Raw genomic sequence first — 20,675 nt, forward strand, 5'->3', positions numbered from 1 at the left:
GAGATACTGTAGTTACAATGGTCCAGCTTGGACCAGTATGTACAGTATGTGCCATACTTGGCCGATGCCCCTGGAAGCTGGAAATGACCGAATTAGACACCACTATTCCAGTGATCTCCATTAGAGATGCACAATAGAAAATTTTGTTTCGTTTTGGATTCGTTTGTTAAGTTAATAATTTAGTTTAATTATATTCATTATGTTTGAATGATTTGTTTTCGGAATTTGTTTTGTAAATTCGGATTTGTTTCGTATATTTGTTTTTTTCAAATTGATTCGAAATTAGAATTTCAGAAGATGGCTATATTCATTCAGTTTTATTCTATTTTAAACTATTCCAATTATTCTATTCTATGCTTTTATTTTCTATTCTATTTTATTCTATTCTATGCTATGCTATTCTATCCCTTTATATTCTATGCTATTCTGTTTTATTCAATTATATTCTTTTCTATTCTATTCTGTTTTATTATATTCTATTCTTCTATAAAGCAGCCTTTGTAGGAATCATCATCTTATTTCACTTTTATACCTTACTGTAATTATTGCAATATGTTTTATGTTTCCATTTAAAATGTAAGTTCATTTTCTAATTCAAATTCAAATTAGAATTTGGATAATTCGTTATGTTATAATTTGTTTCGGATTTGTTGAAATTCGTTACTATTGTGATTCGGAAACTTCGGATCCATTAGAACCTCTGAATAAAGCAAATTTAGTCCAAATTTCGATTCGTAAAACAAAACAAATCACACATGTCCAATCTCCACTTGCTCCTGGGTCCCGTGTTGAGTGGCTCGCCTGATGCATTGTGAATACAGGAGGTTGGTCGGTGCCATTCTAATAATGCTTTGCATTTTCTGAATGAATGCGCTGCGTTGTCTGATTGAATGAGGTGAGGTGGTGATGTAAAGCTTCTTGTTCAATCAGAGGATGGTTTACATTCATTCAGAATATGCAAAGAATTCTCTCAATGGTGCCTGTGCCAAGCAGCCAACCTCCTGTGCTGAGAATGAGGTAGGGCAGCTGCTCAGTATGAGACCCAGACGCTAGTGGAGATCACTGGAGTAGTGGTGTCTACTTCAGTGATTTCAAAATGCCAAAGGGCGTCAGCCAGATACAATATACACATAGTCACATTGGTCCAAGCTGGACCAATGTAACTATCTTTAAAATATCCATACCTGGAATTCATCTTTAAACCTTACTATACCAGACAGGTAAAAAAGATTACAACCTTAATTTTTAAAACATTGCTGTAGAATAAATACTGTGTGTTATATATGATGTACTTCCCTTTATTTGTTGTCTACACAAATATTTCCTATAAGTAATACGTTTATGCTTCTCTACAGGGCAAAAGCCAAACTCACCTGTATTATTTTAAGGCCCGTTGAAGGTGACAGGAGGAAAACACATTTCACTTGGCTTCTAAGTTTAGATCTCAAGGTAAGACTATATATATATATTCTATTATTTTAACTAGGCAGTGATGACACTAAGGTTGGCCATTAGGGATGAGCCCAATGTTCGAGTCGAATGTAAGTTCGACTTGAACATCGGGTGTTCGCCCATTCGCTGAACAGCGAACATTATGCGGCTTTCGCAGCAAATTCGAAAGCCCTTTTTATCAATGGAAAAAACTTTTTTTTTCCATTGATACATGTTCCCTGCAGCAAGACCCGGGTCCCCAATTACTTTTTATGGCAATAACTTGCATATAAGCCTTTAAAATGAGCACTTTTGATTTTCCATGTTCATGTCCCATAGACTTTAATGGTGTTCACGTGCTCATACACATTTTTTGCCTGTTCGCAAGTTCTGGTGCGAACCGAACCCGGGGGGGGGGGGGGGGGTGTTCGGCTCATCCTTATTGGCCATTTCAACAGAAGGGAGACAAATGTGCAGGAAAACAGAACTCTATATAATATATATACAGTCATGGGCAGAAATAATGGCACCCCTGCTTTTCTGTCAGGTAGTGAACCACTTCACCCAGAAAATTGCTGCAATTAATAATATTTAGCCTTTCTCGTGTTTATATCTTTTGTTTGTTTTGATATGACACAAAAAAGTGGAGAAACAAAAAGCCAAATCTGACACATTCCACGCAAAACACACCCTCAATTTAATATTTGGTAGCACACCCCTTGGAGAAAATAACTGAAATCAATGGCTTCCTAAAACCAATGAGTTTCTTACACCTCTCTAACTGAAATTTTGTACCATTCTTCTTTCGCCAACTGCTCCAGGTCTCTCCAGGATTCCTTTTACCAACTGCTGTTTTGTAATCTCTCAATAGCTGCTCTATGGGATTTAGATCTGGACTCATTGCTGGCCAGTTCAGTACTCTCCAGAACTTTAACCATTTCTGAGTGCTTTTTGACATATGCTTTAGGTCATCATCCTGCTGTAAGACCAATGACCTCTGAAGGAGACCCAACATTCTGACACTGGGCCCTACATTCCACCCCAGAATTCTTTGTTAGTCTTCAGATTTCATAATGCCATGCACACGGTCAAGACATCCAGGGCCTGAAGCAGCAAAACAACCCCATAACATCAGTGAACCTCCACTGTGTTTGACTGTAGGGACTTCAAAGGCCTCATTTCTTTTTGTTGGAAGAAAAACAGCAATCTGCTTATATATACTGTGAACTATACAATGTATGCATTTTACCTATCTATTCAGCGGGTGGCAGTGTATCTATGGTAATGTAATCAGAGGAAGTGTTATCTCTCTGTGTATTTAGTTGTATGCTCCTTGTTCCTGTTCCATGGAAAGACATGTTCTGTAATCCTCCATAAAAGCAAAGCTATTGCTGTAAACAAGAAGCTTCCAGTGCAGGATTTTAATACTCAGCGAACCCAGCATACCCAGCAACACCCAGGCACTGGAGAGGTAATTCTGCAACTCAGTGAGTACAGTGAGTACTATATACAAACTACTGAAAGCTGGCAAGTGGTTCAGATATGAAATTTGCAATAGCAAAGCTGAACAATGCCAATTACCAGCTATGGAAGTTCAAGCCAGAAATTATTCTTGGCAAGGTTGACTTGTGGCAAGTGCTGAATACAGACAGCCCCACAACCGTAAAGACAGAGGACTGGGTCAGGAAGGATAGACAGTCAATAACGACTATAAGCTTGCTAGTGAAAGATGACCAGTTTTTCCACATAAGAACAGAGAAAATGGGCAAAGGTATGTGGACTTCATTACAAAAATTGCATGAGCGCTCAAGCCTCAACAGTAAGCTGTTTCTATTAAAAAAGTTGTATAAGATGAGACTAGAAGAAGGCCAGAATATTACCTTGGTTGAAGTCCATAGTGCAGAGATGTATGCTCACCCTTGCAAATACACACAGCCCACGGTAACTAGCTAAAAGGCTACCTGGGCTGTGAATCTGAGCACGGGGGCTTGACAGGGAATTTACCAAAGGATTGTCAAGGTGAAGCCGTAGTCAGGGATTCCAGAAGTCACAATTAACGATGAACAGAGCCAGGGTCAGAAGCCGGGGTCAGTCTTGGAACACTGAAACTTGAAAATAAGAACACAGGAAAATAGGAACCTTTGGCAATACAAGAGACAATGAACTGACACAGCCCTCAGGGTGAGGCAGTGTTTTATACCCAGCTGATTTGATAAACTGCCTCAGCTGAACCAGGAGTGACAGGTGCTAATTGCAAAGCAAGATCCAGAGCATAGCCCTAAGTGCTGCATGCAGGACAAGGCATAGCTGGAAACCAGGCTGAATAATGAGCTGAGGTGTGGCTTAGAGGCAATACAGCAGAAGCAGTACACAGAAAGTCATGGGTTCAATACCTCCTTGAGCCACCTGGGGGGTGGCCACGCCTGGCCGTTTGCATGGCACGGTAGGAACCGTGACATTTCCACCCCCCCTTAGAAACGCCCTCTGGGCGTGAACAGGTAGTTCGTCATAGGCAACCATGCCATATGTACAGTCTTCATCTAGTTCACGGAGAAACAATGCACCAACACTAGTGTTAGAAGACCTTTCCTTATTCCTTTTGGACATTGTTGCTTGCAAAGCTTTTTCAAACATCTCCAGTTCCTGCTTACAGAATATAGTGCCATTCGAGGCATATGTGCAGTCAGGTGGTAGAACTTCCTTGGCAGTACAGGATGATGTTTCTGCACTTACCATTATGGAGCTTGGGATAACTACAGGAACTGGTTTGTTGTCAGAAGGTCGCATAGTTGCCTCTAGGCCAGATGGTAGGAGCTTCTCAGGGGTATTGGTTACGGGTTCTTGAGGGACACTGGTATCGTTAACCACCGTAGTCAGGGTACCCACTTGTGTCATTGAACATGAACAGGTCTTACAGCAACCTTGGCAGTTTACAGGCTGATAAGTAGGGGTAACATGATGGATCCTAATAGTACCCACTTGAAGAATCTTTGGCCGAGGTGGGCGAGTAGGGCAGAGAGAGATAAAGTGCCCTCTTTCTCCACAATAGAAACAAAGACCACAGCCTCTCCTCCGCTCTCTTTCACCCTTGGACAGCTTGGACTGGAGGACTCCGATCTCCATGGGTTCCACATCTTCCAGGGTAGGTGTGTGTATATCCTCAGGAGCGTCTAGGCTTTGTGGCTTTAGAGCTTCATAGCTTGGCATGTACTGGAATGGCTTGAAGTCGTATCTGTACAGGGTATTCCTGTCCCTGGGTCCCCATAGGCCACATGAACTAGGAGCAGACTTGGGAACCCTGGTTTTCTTTGAAACTGTATTGTGAGAGTCCAGGGCAAACATGAATGCTTCCCAGCTGTCCAGAACTGGACTCCTTTCCTGTAGTAGCTGATGAGCCCATGTTTTGATTTGCCCAGTGAGCAGGTTGATGGTAGCGTGAACCTTTATATAATCGGTGGCATATGACCTAAGCTTAAGAGCAAACAGCTCACAATTCATCCTAAAACACAAGAAGGATGCACGACTACCGTCAAACCTCTCTGGCATCACAACAAATGGTTCAGGACATGCTGGTTCCGGGGCTGGGCGTACTGTAGTTTTAAACAACAGGACCTCTTGCTGCAGCTCCGAAACGGTCTGGCCCAGGCTGAAGACTTGCTGAGCAAGGGAGGTAAGCATCTTGTGAATATGAAAACTAATAATAGAATATATAAAAAAAAAACCCCCAAATAATACATATGAAACAATGTTAAAAAATCATGAAAAATCAACACTTATTACACTTGAATGTTCCAAAAAGTGCCAAAAAATGTGTTCAAATGAAAAAAAGAATTCAAACAAAAGTCCACAAATGTGATAATATAGAAGTGAAGCAGATCCAAATCTGATGTGCCAACTTATTAGTGCTGCCCGTCACCAAGTGGAAAAACAAGATGGAGGCTTACCAGAAAGCCTGCGACCGCCCTTACTCAGGGGGGTCAGTACAGGCTTAGTAGATTACCAAAAGAATCGCAACAGGATATCAGTTGATGGCCCTTAGGTCTCCTTTCTCCTTTCCGGATGTCTCCTTTGTGGCAATCGGGAATGCTCAGGAGAGTGTGATGACAAAATGACTCATAGTAGCAAACAGTCCAGCGGAGATAGACCATGCCAGAAAAAAGAAGGAAAAGAGCTAAGAAGATTTAGGGTAATAAGATGTAAACATTGATATAAGAGTCATATAGTTGCCCCAATACCTCGATCATAAAAGATTGTAAGTCATAAACTCGGCATAAAGGCACAATCACAAAAATGATAAGTTAATACACATGAACTTCAACACGAAAATGATGGTAGGACCTGCATGCCTCCTCTTTCGTGCTTATTTGGCTGCGCGTGTACTCTACACTCTGCCAACGAAATAGAGCGGCTCAAAACGATTTGGCACTTTTTGGAACATTCAAGTGTAATAAGTGTTGATTTTTCATGATTTTTTAACATTGTTTCATATGTATTATTTGGTGTTTTTTTTACATATATTCTATTATTAATTTTCATATTCACTTAACTACACATTCATTCACTTTGTAATTTGTCCAGCGCTGTACTGTTTTTTATTTTTTGCTTTATCTATGTGCCCTCGTATTGGGGTTATAGTACGTAGCTGCAGGACCCCCTTCACGGTTTTTTGTTTTAGAGAGATTGTTCACCTAGCGCAATTCTTTTTTCTTTTTTATTTAGGTAAGCATCTTGTACATCTCTGTGGACTCCATGAGGGTCAGTTCATTATGTAAGGGCTTACCTTGGTTGGAGTCCATAGTGCAGAGATGTATGCTCACCCTTGCAAATACACACAGCCCATGGTAACTAGGTAAAAGGCTACCTGGGCTGTGAATCTGAGCACGGGGGCTTGACAGGGAATTTACCAAAGGATTGTTGAGGTGAAGCCGTAGTCAGGGATTCCAGAAGTCAGAGTTAACGATGAACAGAGCCAGGGTCAGAAGCCGGGGTCAGTCTTGGAACACTGAAACTTGAAAATAAGAACACAGGAAAACGGGAACCTTTGGGAAAGGAAAAAAGACAATGAACTGACACAGTCCTCAGGGTGAGGCAGTGTTTTATACCCAGCTGATTTTATAAACTGCCTCAGCTGAACCAGGAGTGACAGGTGCTAATTGCAAAGCAAGATCCAGAGTGTAGGAACCATGACAATGTGACCACATGTATACTATGCTAGAGATCATAGAGCATAGCCATCGGAAAGGACATCAAAGATAACCATATTGGTGCCCTGCTCCTCTGAAGCCTTCCAGAGGCATATACTGCTCTTATTAACCCATTAGAAACCTGACCCGAGCAGGAGTTGACACTGGAATATGTCAAAGGCAAATGAATTAATGAATATGACAGAAGGAAAGAAAATACACACCATGATGACAAAGCTCTTAAGATGTACAAAGACACAACAAAGAAAGCAAAGCTTTCGCTGTAAAAAGGCCGGTCACTTAAAAAAGTATTGTTCTATCTGGAAAGCCGAGCAGCGAAAGCTAGGGCTATCCACAAAAGAAAGAGTCAAAGCAATTACAAAGGAAACTGAAGACACATCATGGAGTGGCACCTTTAAAGTGACACAGAGCGGCAAGCCACATGACAAGCGAAGAGACCTTCTTCACAAACATTGATTACAGTGCAAAAGGCAAAGGTTTCCTAGCAAAAACGGGAAAAACTTCACTTCAGAAGGTAATGGCCAGGGCTTTCTGAACTGCATTACATCACAAGGCAAGCACAGTATCCTTGTAAAGAAAGTGCTGTATGTTCCAGAACTAGAAGGCAGCCTTCTATCAGTGAAAAGTCTTGCAAACAACGGTCTCACAGTTAAGTTCCATGATGATGAATGCACAATTCACTATAATAAGCCATGCCTCACAAAAGGAAAACTTGATGATCACCTATACAGGCTCATCACCACAGACCAGCAAGCCAATATAGTCTCTAATGACATACACAACAAATGTATTCACTTATGGCACAGGCGGCTGGGGCACAGAAGTCCAGAAGCTGTACAGGATATTATAAAGAGAGGCTTATCAGAAGATTTGACAAGATTAGCGCCTTGCAAAGTGCTCATGAAATGCAAAAGCTATATTGAAGCAAAAGCCACACGTGCTCCCCTTCCACAGGCATCTCAAAGAAAAATTACCCACCCCCTGCAGCTCATACACAGTGATGTAATGAAAACTCCCACGTCAGGCGGGAACAGATTATCTACTGACTTTCATTGGCGACTATTCCAGGTACACAACTACTTATGTGATGAAACACAAGAACGAAACATCAGAGAAATTTCAAGAGTTCGTTGCCATGTCTAGCAACAAATTCCAATGGAAACCAGGAATAATACGTACTGACAATGGGGGAGAATACATAAGCAAAGAAGTGGCCTCATTCCTGAAGCACTCTTATAGAAATGGCCAGGTGCATGTTGTCGGATCCCAACCTACCTCTCAAGTACTGGGGAGAAACAGTCATGACTGCAACCTACCTACAGAACAGACTACCATCAAGAGCCATTAAAAGTACTCCATTCCAAATGTGGCATGGATCAAAGCCTAGCATAGGGCATATCAGAGTGTTTGCATATAAAACATATGCTTATATTCCAAATGGGAAATGATCCAAGCTGGAGAACAGAGCCATAGAGGGCATTCTAGTAGGCTACAGTGAGCAAACTAAGGGCTACAGAATCCTACACCCAAAGACTGACAGAGTGACAATAAGCCATAGTGTTTACTTTGATGAGAGCCCATCACCAAAAACACCAATCCCTGAAAGCTGTGAAGTTCATATGTCTAGCATACCAGAAGAAAATGTAGACCAAAGCGAACCTGGGCAGGAGTCAGAACAAGAGTTGGAACTCACAATGCCTAATTCAAGATCCAGCTGAACTGCCTGAAATCAGAAGATCCACGCGAACCCCAAAGGGAATACCACCCTGCAAGCTGTTATACACTGTCAAAACACACAGCATACTTGAACCAACACTTTTTCTGAAAACAGTAGAATGATGGGCTTTACCAAAAAGCTGTAATTTTGGTTTGTCTGTCCACATCACATTCTCCCAAAAGGATTTTAGTTTCTTTAGGTAAGTTTTGGCAAACTCCAATCTGGCTTTTTTAGCGCCCCTTTTCATTCAGATGGCGACGTATAGTGCGAGCTGAGACAGTTGTACCCTGTGCCTGAAGGTCAGCTTGAATTTGTCTGGAAGTTGATTGAGGTTCTTTATTCACCATTCAAACAATCCTTTGCTGCAATCTTTGATCATTTTTTCTCTTTTGTCCATGTCCAGGGAGACTAGCTACAGTGCCATGGGCTGTAAACTTCCTCACAATGTTGCGCACAGTGGACACAGGAACATTAAGATCTCTGGAGATGTACTTGTAACCTTGAGATTGTTCATGCTTTTCCATAATTTTTGTTCTCAAATCCGCAGATAATTATTTGCTGCTCTTTCTCTTCTCCATGCTCTGTGTGGCATACAGAGACACACAACAGAAAGGTTGAGTACATTTTCACCATTTTAACTGGTTAAAATGGTGAAATTTCTATATTTCTATAATTTCTATATTGTCAGCACCTGTTAATTGATGTGCGTTTAATTACAAATTACAGGAGCATCACACATTTGGAATGCCAATAATTGTGTCCAGTTCATTTTTGGAGTTTTGTGTGAAATGCCTCCAATTTGGCATTTTGTTTCTCCACATTTTTTGAGCCATACCAATGCAAACAAAAAAGTAAACATGAAAATGCCTAAACCTTTGTAATTGCAAGTGGTTCATTATTTGAAAGAAATGCAATATTTTTGGCCATGACTGTGTGTGTGTGTGTGTGTGTGTGTGTGTATATATATATATATATATATATATATATATATATATATATATATATATATATAATGTATATGTGTGTGTGTATATATGTATATATATATTAAGCAGTAGATACTTACATAAACCTGTATAGTTGGATTTCCTAAGCTGTAGGGAGATGGATGGAATATGCACCGATCACTGTGGCAATTTGAAATTTTTGCAAAATACAAACCTACTGACAGTCCGTTAGCTGGGTGCTAAAACGTATGCAGAATTAACTTATTGTGAAAGGCTTTTAGGACAGGGAAATCAATAAGCTGCCAACTCGCAAAATCTTAAGCTGCCACGAAGCACTAAACAAATTTCCAACCAAGCCAGTGGTTGAAGGAAGCTGCATGGATGCAGTACTGGAATGGGGGTTGATATGTTTTTAATGTAAAGACAACATTAAAGCAGACGTAGAGTCAAAAAGTGACATTAGGTTAGCATGGCCTTCATGTTGTCCACTGTCCATAAACCCTTAAAATTGACGAAAGATATTTGCTGATCAAAGAAGTGCTCTCTATCTGGATATAATAGGATAACTTTGTGGCTAGCAGTCTGGGAAGAGAGGCAAATCCGTTAGATGTCTTCTCAGGGTGAGGCATCCAATCACAGCTCTGTATCATACATTTCTGGTTCCTTTATCAGTTGTGTTCAGAAAGGCCCAGTAGGAATCACTTGCAAAAGAAAAACTTGATGATCACCTATACAGGTTCATCACCACAGACCAGCAAGCCAATATGGTCTCTAATGACATACACAACAAATGTATTCACTTATGGCACAATAAAGCCCCAGAAGTGCCACCAATCAGTGCCCATCAGTGACACAAATTAGTGTCCATGAGTGACACAAATCAGTACCCATTACTGGTGCCAGTCAGTGCTGCCTTTTAGTGCCCATCAGTGCCTGCTCATCAGTGCTGCCCATCAATTTCCATCAGTGCTGCCCATCAATTCCCATATCAGTGCCCATCAGTGCTGCCCACCAGTGCCACCTATCTGTGCTGCCTATCAGTGCCCACCAGTGCCACCTATCAGTGCCCATCAGTAACACCTATCAGTGCTCATCAGTGCCACCTATCAGTGCCACCTATCAGTGCCCATCAGTGCAGCATAATAGTGCCACCTAATCAGTGCCCATAAGGGCCGCCTCATCGGCGCCCATAAGTACCGCCTCATCAGTGCCCATAAGTGCCCCCTCCTCAGCGCACATCAGTGAAGGAGAAAATGTACTTATTTACAACGTTTACTGACAGAAACTAAAATCTAAAGTCTTTTTTTCTGTTTTTTTTTTGGAAAAAATAAAAAACTCAGCAGTGATTAAATACCATCAAAAGAAAGCTCTGTTTGTGTGAAGAAAATGATTAAAAATTAATTTGGGTACACTGTAGCATGACCGCGCAATTGTCATTCAAAGTGTGACAGTGCTGAAACCTGAAAAATGGCCTGGGCAGGAAGGGGGTGAAAGTGCCCTGTATTGAGTCGGTTAAGGCCTCATTCACACAGGCAGCCAGGGGGCAGTAAAAACAGAAAAACAGAAGGTTGATCTGCATTGTCCCCCCCCCCCCCCACCAATCACCTAAATTGTGCAATGGCGGCAGTAGGGGTTAGTACATATTGCCAAGGTCGCCATGCTTTGCTTCACAGCATGGCAAAAATGATGCAGTATGTTGCAATGAGGTTTTATTTCCCTTAAGATTTTAGGTGTGCTGTTATAACTGCATAAGTGAAAAAATGTGCTAATGGTACATTTCTACATAAGTAAAAAATGAATGCAAATACATGAATGCTCATGCCACTTGTGAACAAAGGTCTTAGCACTGCCTAATATTTTCTTTGTACATATTTACTGAAAATACTGTGTAAATCAGCTACTTAGGCTTTATTTTTCCATCTCCAACAGGGCTGGATACCTCAATCAATAACAGAACGGGTCTTGTCCCAGTCCCAGGCTGATTTTATCTCACACCTGAGGAGGCACCTGTCTTCATTAGAGAAGATCTAAGATGTACCTTATTTTATTATATGTATGACGATTATATGAAGTTTAGCTATTAGAGGTATAATGCATATCACAATGTAGCTAGCTTCAGAATGAGTTTTATTGTTGAGAAAATATGGCAGATTAGCAATAAAAGGAAAAAACAATATTCGTATAAATGTATCTTTCATGCTTACCGGCTTATTTATTAACTAAGGGACATGTAAACAGTGCCATAACCTAGAGCAGCAGTTCCCAACCTTTTTGGCACCAGGGACCAGAAAATTTTCCCAGGGGGTGGGGGGTTATGGGGGGTTATTCACTGAGTCTGTCCTCAGCCCCTCTTTACAGCACAGCCCCCCCCCCCCTTTATACCAGTGTCCTCCGTTCCTCTTTACATCACAAAACATTACAGTGAAGTCCCCCTTTACAGTGCAGTTCCCTTAACATTAATGTAACATGGACTGCTCTGTAAAAGGGCTGTGATGTAAAGGGGACTGCACTGTAAAGGGGGCACTGTGATATAAAGGGGACTGTACTGTAAAGGGGTTCTGCACTGTAAAGGGGCACTGTGATGATTACAGTGCCCCTTTACAGTGCATTCCCCTTAATATTACTGTGCCCCAGCAATCACAGTCCCCCTGCAGTCTGCCCCCCTCCCTCTTTCCTCTCTAACTTCACACTTCCCCATTCCAATCTCTGCCTCCCCTGCACAGTACTCCTACCTTTGGCAGGGCAGAGGTTGTGATCAGTTTGTGTGCCCTCTCCTGGCTCCCCCACTCCCCCCTGATGATGTCATCCTATCAGCAGGGCGGGAGGAGCTCTCCAATCCGATCTGCAGTTTCTCCCGCCCCTGCTCTGTTGATAGGATGACATCGTCGGCCGGGTGAGTGGAGCATCCGGGAGATGAGGCACAGGCATGGCCATACAGCAGGAGGTGAGTGGCAACAGCAGTCTGTGATAGCCCTGTGTGGACCACGGTCGCTTCTTATCTCTTGCTGTGCGGCCAGTCATCAAAAGCCATGGACCAGCACCGGTCCACGACCTGGGGGTTGGGTACCCCTGACCTAGAGCAACCAATTAAATGTCAGATCAAAGAAAAATTAGGTGCAATAGGTTGATGTGGGTCAGAGCATCTCTCTGGGGGCTATTTAAGAACCCACAATGAGGCTAATACAAATTACATTTTGTGCACACAGCTGCAAAACTGAGAAACATTGTTCCTGTCTTCACAGCTTGTTTTTACATTTGAACCAAAAATGTCATTAGCTATTTCACACCAAGAGGGTGCTTTACTAGAATGTAAAGAACTAATAGGTGGCAAAAATAAGGCATTTTTTTAGCATTTTCTAAAGGAGCCCCCAGGAACGCACACAAATAATTTCCATTCTACATACTGTGGCCCAAGGTGACTAAAATGTGAAGTGCACTCCAATACATGTTGGAGATGCCAGCAGGACTCTGGATCAACGGTCTGTATAGGGTAGGAAAACACCTGTTTCTCCCCCTATTGGAGAAATATTATTAAAGGCTTTTTGAACTAAATCAAAGAGACTGAAACTGATTTCTCTCCAGCTACCTACTTACTACATGTCTCCAACCTCTCTCTCAAAAATGTTAAATCGTCACTAGCCTTACATCTTCCTAATGCAGCAAAAACATAATTCATATAAATTTGAATTCCTCTTTTCCACCCTCCATAATAGAATGGCTTCACAAGGCCATTGCAACAGATTACAGCATCTCCTTTAACAAACACAAACTCGATGGGTCATCTTCAAATTCCTAAATATAGGGGTAGTTTACAGAACACACACCCAACCTAACCCGTATATTGATCTGACATTTGAAAACCACTGAAGACCAGGTTGATGATCATTGTTTGTGTTTTGTTGATGAAGGTGGGTGACCCCTGTCCTTCGATAACAGATGACCTCCCCCCTCTAATTCCTCACTATAATCTTCTATACTGAGATCCTTCAAGTCTACACTATTCCCTTTTTTTTTCTCTTCTCTATTTCAAATCCAATGTTTGCACATTTCTTTCATATAGGCAGGCACATGGTTTAGCTGTATTTTAGCTTAGATACTAGACATAAAATTCTGGTGCTCAACGTTGGATAAAAACTTTCCACACAGTGGTCATATAGCTCAAGTACTATAGCTCCTGAATAGTTACATCAGAATTTCTCTTTTGAATTCTCTTCTGACTGAAGATCAGGGCTAGTAAAAAATCCCCACTTGTACATGCCCTACTCATAGATATTTCTTTAGTAAGTGATATGCTAGGACAGTGGTTCCCAACTCCTGTCCTCAGGTCCCACTAACAGGCCAGGTTTGCAAGATAACTGAAATACATCACAGGTGATATCATTTGCTGCTCAGTGATTGCAGTATTCTAGTCTGCATCTCCCAAAGGTAATACTTAAAGTCTGGCCTGTTAGTGGGTCCTGAGGACAAGAGTTGAGAACCACTGTGCTAGGACATTGGAAAATGTGCTATTGTACCCATATGGAAACCATGTTAATCTTTGTAAAAAAAATGTGCAAATAAATGTGAAGTCCACCTGTGTTCACATTAAACATCCAATCATAAAAAGGTAAATTTTCCCAAAAAAAAATGTATAGGAGAACCTGATGGGCAAAATCCTCACAGTGATTACTTAATTGATACCTTAATACTATATGCAACAATGTTCCTGCTGTACAAAACTCAGAGGTGTATTGCTGGTAAATAGTCTATATGGTGATTGATAAGTTGTCTTCCAGACTTGGGCCCTGGACAGGGTAAGATAGTTCCACACCCAGAAAAGCCGGCTGTAGTCTTCCTGTCTCTTTATGGTTGGTGGAGACTATGAGTGGGTTGCAAAAAGCCTTTTAAGCCAGACTAAATGTTCTCTGTTGTAGGTGCTTTTCCTTCAGGGGGTCCTGGGAGAACTGTACTGAGCTAGAGGAGCAGCTGCAGCAGTCCTCTCTCTGGAATGATATGCAGGGAGTCATGAGCAGGATGCATAGAGCCTTTTCAAAGTCAAAGCCCTCTGAGTGAGTACTAATGACCCTGGGAAGGAGAGAGACAAAAAGGAAGTTGGCTTGGGAGTGATGTGTAATATGATGCATAATTACCGCTATGGTGCATCCACATGTATGACTGGCAAAGTAATGCCAAACGACCCCAGATAGTATGTCTGTGATGTGTCAATGCCATCTTCTGAACAAAAGTAAAGTGCAGAAACTATACCATTTGTGTGGACATTCCTTTCTTCTAAATATAAAGGCTAATGGCCAAAGATGTCATGGGAAGGCCTCTGGCAAGGAGATGGGCACAAGATGGTGGAGGTAAAGGGGCTACCAACAAGTGAGTTGTTGTCCTATCATAGGAGAAGCGGGGCAGTGACTTGTACCATTTGGTACCAGTCATCGGCCAATCACAAGCCCCCAGGTTAACAGAAGATTTAGTTCATTCATTCATTCAAAAAGATATTGAAAAATTAGATTGTAGTATGTGTGGCCAGACTAATGCTGAACACATTCTGCAAAGTTTATTTTCTTTTTAAGATATTGTTAGATATTTAATTTTTTGGGCCATTTTCCTAACTTTGTAGATTCGCAATGTACCACACAAGTAAACTTGAGTGCATCAATATTCTGGATTAAAAAAATGTAAAGTATGTGTGATGTCTTTGTTAAATACAAAGGCACAAGAGGCTAGCATACAATAAATTGATTGAGATTTAGAGTTGGATTTTGCAGGTGTGAGTTTGGAAAACATGGTGAAGTCAAAGAGCTTGTTCACACTTGACTAAATTTCTAATGCTTAACAAACGCTCCTATAGCGTTATTATGGACGTTAGACTTGCATTAATGAGCTTTAGTATGGGCATTAGACTGGCATTTTACAAGCGTTAATGATGAGTTAAAAATGCTCCCCAAATGCCTATTCCATTATAGTAAATTAACTAATCTTAACGCCCCACAAACTGCACTGCAACTACCTGGCAAAGTGTTACTACAGAATTAAATAATAAAAATAAATATGTGGCGCTGACTCAAAAATGTGTATACACTAAAATATTAATACTAGAAACGTGCTAAAGCTAAGGAGTTATTTTTAGCTTTAGCACGTTTCTAGTATTAATATTTTAGTGTATACACATTTTTGAGTCAGCGCCACTTATTTATTTATATTATTTGATACTTTGTGTAGGATCACTTTTCTATGTTGGCAGCTTCTCATTTAGTCAATTAGAGCTAGCCTAGGTTTGCACATTAGTTTTTTCTTTTAATGTTACCATAGACTTAACTCCTGACTCAACATGAGGCTTCAAATTTGAAGCAAAGCTAATTCTTCATGTTTTGATAGTGTGAACAGCACTGTGTGCTGTCTATTGTATCTTGTGCATAGGCGTTTGAGGGGTGTTTTTAACGCCTCTCAAACGCCTGCTTTTAATGCTAGTGTGAACTTAGCCTAATGCTGGCCAGGCATGTTAATAACTGATTGTACAATCTCTTTTTTATATTTATGAAAGCAATGTAATATAAGGTGCTATATTAATTACCCATTCACTTTAATACAAATAGAAAAACTCTTGACTACATAGATGCTGGGAGATTTTAAGAAGATTGTACCATGAGTTTGTACCATGAATGGTCAGCTTTGGAGAATTTTGTATTACATTTGCTATACATGTTACAATCTGATTGCACAACCTTCTGAGTTTAGATAGAATTGTACATAAATCTAAGGTTGTGTGGGTTCACAGGAGATCCAATAAATTTGTACATTTTGGACAGTGTTGTATTATTTGGATAATTTTTATTTAGACGTAAGTAGAATTTAATTTACCAACAACTATGTAGTAAAAGGTTTTACCTGATGAGATGTAAATAGTTTAATGTCCATAGTCTGGCCACTTTAACATTGTAATACCAACATCTTTAATAATGATTGATATATGACTCAACATGGACACAAAATGTTGTATTCAGTATATTTATGGGGATTTTATTAGTAAGTATGCATTCAAATTATATTTATAGAAATCAATCAATTCTCATGCATGGTAAGATATGCAGTACAGGAAAATAAGATAAGCTTTGTTTATCATAACTTTCCCAGAATAGGTGGGACCTTGGTTCTGCCATCTAATCAAAGCTTCTAACATTTCCATGTTATATATGAACTAATTGCCTTCTCAAGTAACATCGGGCAATGAGTTAACTACGGTAATCAGTGAACTGTGAATTCCTTCCGGTGTACAATACAGTCAGGAGATGTATAATTGTAATTCACATTTTATAGGATCCATTGCTACCAAATTATCTAGGTAGTGGAAATGACGTCTCTTCTGCCATTACTGTGTGTTTTGCAACATATTCCTCTGAATATATGGAAATGATGCTTGGAAAAAAGGCAGATGTGGCTTGCCTTTTGTTAAGGCAAAAAAAAACAAGGATGGAGGCAAGTAGAAGACTTATTAGGTTGGACAGCTAGGTGCTCAGAGCAAGTAAGGATAGCCCCTTGGGTGTTCAAATGTAATAATTCCAATGGTCACTTTAAAGACATAAGTATGATCAAGGCAAAGATCACAAGATTTCATTTAAAACCAATGGAACCTTGTGTTTTCAATATTTTGCATTTGGAAAATATCACTCACTCAAAGAGTTTCCACGTTTGGGTTGTCATAGAAATTCCCATGGTATCTCTGTGACTTTGTTAGCATTTCCTGTACTGGTGGTGGAACTTAAAACATTTAAACCGAGCTGATCCTGATGTCCCTATATCTCTTTAATGACAGATCACCTAGAATAGTATTCTATTGCTATTTGTGGTCCAAAGAAAACTAATTTAAATTACTTTGCTGCTGCAGGGATATACAAAATGAACAGATCAAGCTCCCCCTTGGCCTCATTTGTCCTGCAACTTCAAATACATTTACTAACAAAGCAAAATTACAATGTTAACATGACCCAACATACACACAAAGAGGTAAAATTCAATGTCACTGTACAGAATTCATTTAGTATGTTCGCCTTGCACAGATACATTTATTACATGCAGCACTTTACTTTGAAGCACTCTTCCAGTTTCCTTCCCAAATGCAACATTTTGAGGGGACACTGCGGAACCTGTGTCCCACTCCATTAGCTCAGCCACAACTTGCCACCCCACTCCTATTGACAATGCAGAACAGTGTCAACTCCCTGTGGATCTACTTCTCTCTCCCTGTCAGCACCTCCGGCCAGGCCTATAAGTTCCCCCATGCTGTGATATCGTTCCCAGGTGCATGTGGGGCACCGAACGCCAAGGGGTGGATCAGACCACCAACTCCCTTGCCACAAGGGGACACTGTCACCAATGCCTGCACCACCCTTCCATTGACTGGCTGCTACAGCACTCCCACCAGACCTGGTTACTCATGGCAACGACATGTTAGACATCTTCCCAGCAAATCCAGTGTATGATTAACCCCTTCATAGTGGCTCTCTTACTTCTCCTTTTGATTGCCCTTGAATCTGTTACATGCCATGTGCTTTTGGGTACACCATGTAGCTTAATGCACCCCTTTTAAGAACCTCAGACCTGGCACTTTGTAACTTAAATAACAAATAATGAAGGTTCTTGCAAATACAGGGTTACCAGTTCACAGTCTTTCTTAGTTTATTGCAGACTCAATTCCACTTCATTCTAACTGACTAGGCTGATTCAGGCTATTTCTGGCTGCCCATGTCTTACCTCTTAAGCAAGGAAGAGTCCTCTTATCACAGACCATGTTTTGGCTTCAATACCCTGACTGGTTACCCCAAACGGGTGGCCACGTGTTCCTAGAGGAGCTACATCTTGCAGCAGGGCTTCCTGCTAGTTCTCTCTCTAAAGGTTACCTCCCCTTGTATTAATGGGCCTCAGAGGCAGGGCCATGAACACACGGGAGTTAGCAACCTTAACCAGAGGGGTAGCTTTAAGCTTGTGGGCCCTGATGCAAAAATTGACCTAGCAGCCCCCCACCCCCACCCCACCCCCAATCTGTGTGCTGATACACCCATCCCACACCAAGATACTCAAAGTGGCTTAAGAGTTTTGAGTTCCCAAAGTTACTCCTTACATCAGAGGACAGAAATCACCATTGAAGAATCAGAGGACAGGAATCACCACTGAAGAATTAGATGACATAGACCCCCTGGCAGGTCACTTGGCAGAGCTGTGAAATTCTCTGGTCGGAACCGCAGTGTAGTTGCAATAGGCAGATACACCCTGTGCAGATCGTGGCTGACTGGCTGTGTTGCAAAGGAATGTGATTTCAGCCCTGCAGAGGAGCAGCAGTATAGAGTGCCGTAATGGGAAAGGAGCTCAGCGGCCAGGCATAGCATCCAGGGTGGAGGTGGTGGTCAGGGGGCTTTGGGGGGGCGCAACTTAGATATAGTGGGGCAAAGCCATGTGACACAAAATCTGGAGCCTGCAGACCCTCGTGGGCCCCTCAGGAGGTGTTAAGGGATTTGGTTTAGCAATTTCTGAAGGTTTCTCTGTCAGTGTTGGTAGGTGTTGGGGGAAGGTCACTTACCGGAGATGTGTGTCTTTTCCCCAGTTGTCAGGGAAGTGGGGTAAGCAGACATCTCCGGGTGGGGGGGGGGGCGGGGTAAAGAGAATCCCAGCTGGTGACTAGGAGACACTGAGTGGTGTCTTACCTCACCAGTGACATTGGTCGTATCATGGCTACAGGACGGCACTCTCCTCCTCTTAACTCTCTGAACGTGGTTACCACTCCATGTTGCCAGACACTTCCCCATCCTGGACTGTTCTCACCCTGTTCTCCTCTCCATTCAGGAAATGCCTCACAGCTTCTTCCCAGCCAATGAGAACAGAGGGGTGTGGACTGTGGAAGGCAAAGTGGAAGCCCAGTACTGGAGCATGGCTGTGGGGCCCTAGGGCAGATCGGAGCTGTTGACGATATGATAATATGACAGGGAGGCTGCAGGGGCCCCCTGGAGCTAGGGGCAGGGTTGCGTTTGTGACCCTTGCAACCCCTTATGCTACGCCCATGACCTTAACCCCTTCCTACCTCCCTGGGCAGCCTATATACCTAAACTCACAAAAACAGACTTTACTGTACAGAGAACAGTGAAATAGGCTTTCGCACACTAACAGCAGGGTTGCTAGTAACATGTTACACATACCATTAGTATAGCAGCTCCAATAGTATTGGGACGCCTGCTTTTACACGCGCACGAACTTTAATGACATACCAGTCTTAGTTCGTAGGGTTCAATATTGAGTTGGCCCACCCTTTGCAGCTATAACAGCTTCTACTCTTTTGGGAGGGCTGTCCACAAGGTTTAGGAGTGTGTCTATTAGGATGTTTGACCATTCTTCCAGAAGCGCATTTGTTAGACACTGATGGAAGAGAGGGCCTAACTCAGTCTCCGCTCTAATTCATCCCAAAGCTGTTCTATCAGGTTAAGGTCAGGACTCTGTGCAGGCCAGTCAAGTTCCTCCACCCCAAACTCACTCTTTATGGACCTTGCTTTGTGCACTGGTGCGCAGTCATGTTGGAACAGAAATTGACCATCCTAAAACTGTTCCTACAAAGTTTGGAGCATGAAATTGTTCAAAATGTCTTGGTATGCTGACGCCTTAAGAATTCCCTTCACTGGAACTAAGTGACCAAGCCCAACCCCTGGAAAACAACCCCACACCATAATCCCCCCTCCACCAAATGATTTGTACCAGTGAACTTGACTTGCCTGCACAGAGTCCTGTTATACCTGCAAAGGGTGGGCCAACGCAATTTTGAACCCTATGGACTAAGACTGGGATGCCATTAAAGTTCATGTGCGTGCAAAAGCAGATGTCCCAATACTTTTGACAATATAGTGTATTTATATTAATGGTACACTTCAGACAAAATTAAAATACAAATATACAAGAAGTAAAGCCTACTGTCAGATTAGTTCAGTTTATCTTCCATCTCACTTTTGTATGTAATCTGGTGATCCAGGCACATATCTGTTGCTGATACTGGAAGACCCACTTGCTGTCAGCCACACACAGAATAATGAATTGTTTATCTGGGCCTGGGTATATATAGACTGGTATTGTGGCATTTCTTAAGGTAAAAGGCTACTTCACTGCGAGTTTTCCACCGGCCAGAAGATGCAGGTGCTAGGGATATACCATAGGTGGAGTTTGGTAATTGCAGTAATGCCACACAAAAGGGACTTCTATGGACGTTTCATTGTTCTCCCACCTCTATTCACAATCCACAGTACCTGTAGGTTTTGTATTTTAGCACATACATCGCACTCTTTTGTGATATTTGGTTACATATGGGGAATGACTGGTACCTGAAAAAGGTGCCACCCTGCCAGAATCACATAT

At 41.8% G+C, this 20,675-nt stretch overlaps 1 protein-coding gene across 1 annotated transcript in view; it reads left to right on the forward strand.

Annotated features, from left to right (window-relative positions):
- LOC141105317 (steroidogenic acute regulatory protein, mitochondrial-like) overlaps positions 1–11,455 on the forward strand; it is a 45,240-nt gene extending 33,785 nt beyond the window's left edge. Inside the window, exons 6-7 of the mRNA XM_073595190.1 lie at positions 1,356–1,449; positions 11,229–11,455. Coding sequence (XP_073451291.1) covers positions 1,356–1,449; positions 11,229–11,330 — 196 coding nt within the window. The 3' untranslated portion in view covers positions 11,331–11,455. The remainder of the gene's footprint in view (positions 1–1,355; positions 1,450–11,228) is intronic.
- Positions 11,456–20,675: the final 9,220 nt, after the last annotated feature.

The sequence above is a fragment of the Aquarana catesbeiana genome, linkage group LG08 (assembly GCF_042186555.1).
Source record: "Aquarana catesbeiana isolate 2022-GZ linkage group LG08, ASM4218655v1, whole genome shotgun sequence".
Taxonomy (NCBI): Eukaryota; Metazoa; Chordata; class Amphibia; order Anura; family Ranidae; genus Aquarana; species Aquarana catesbeiana.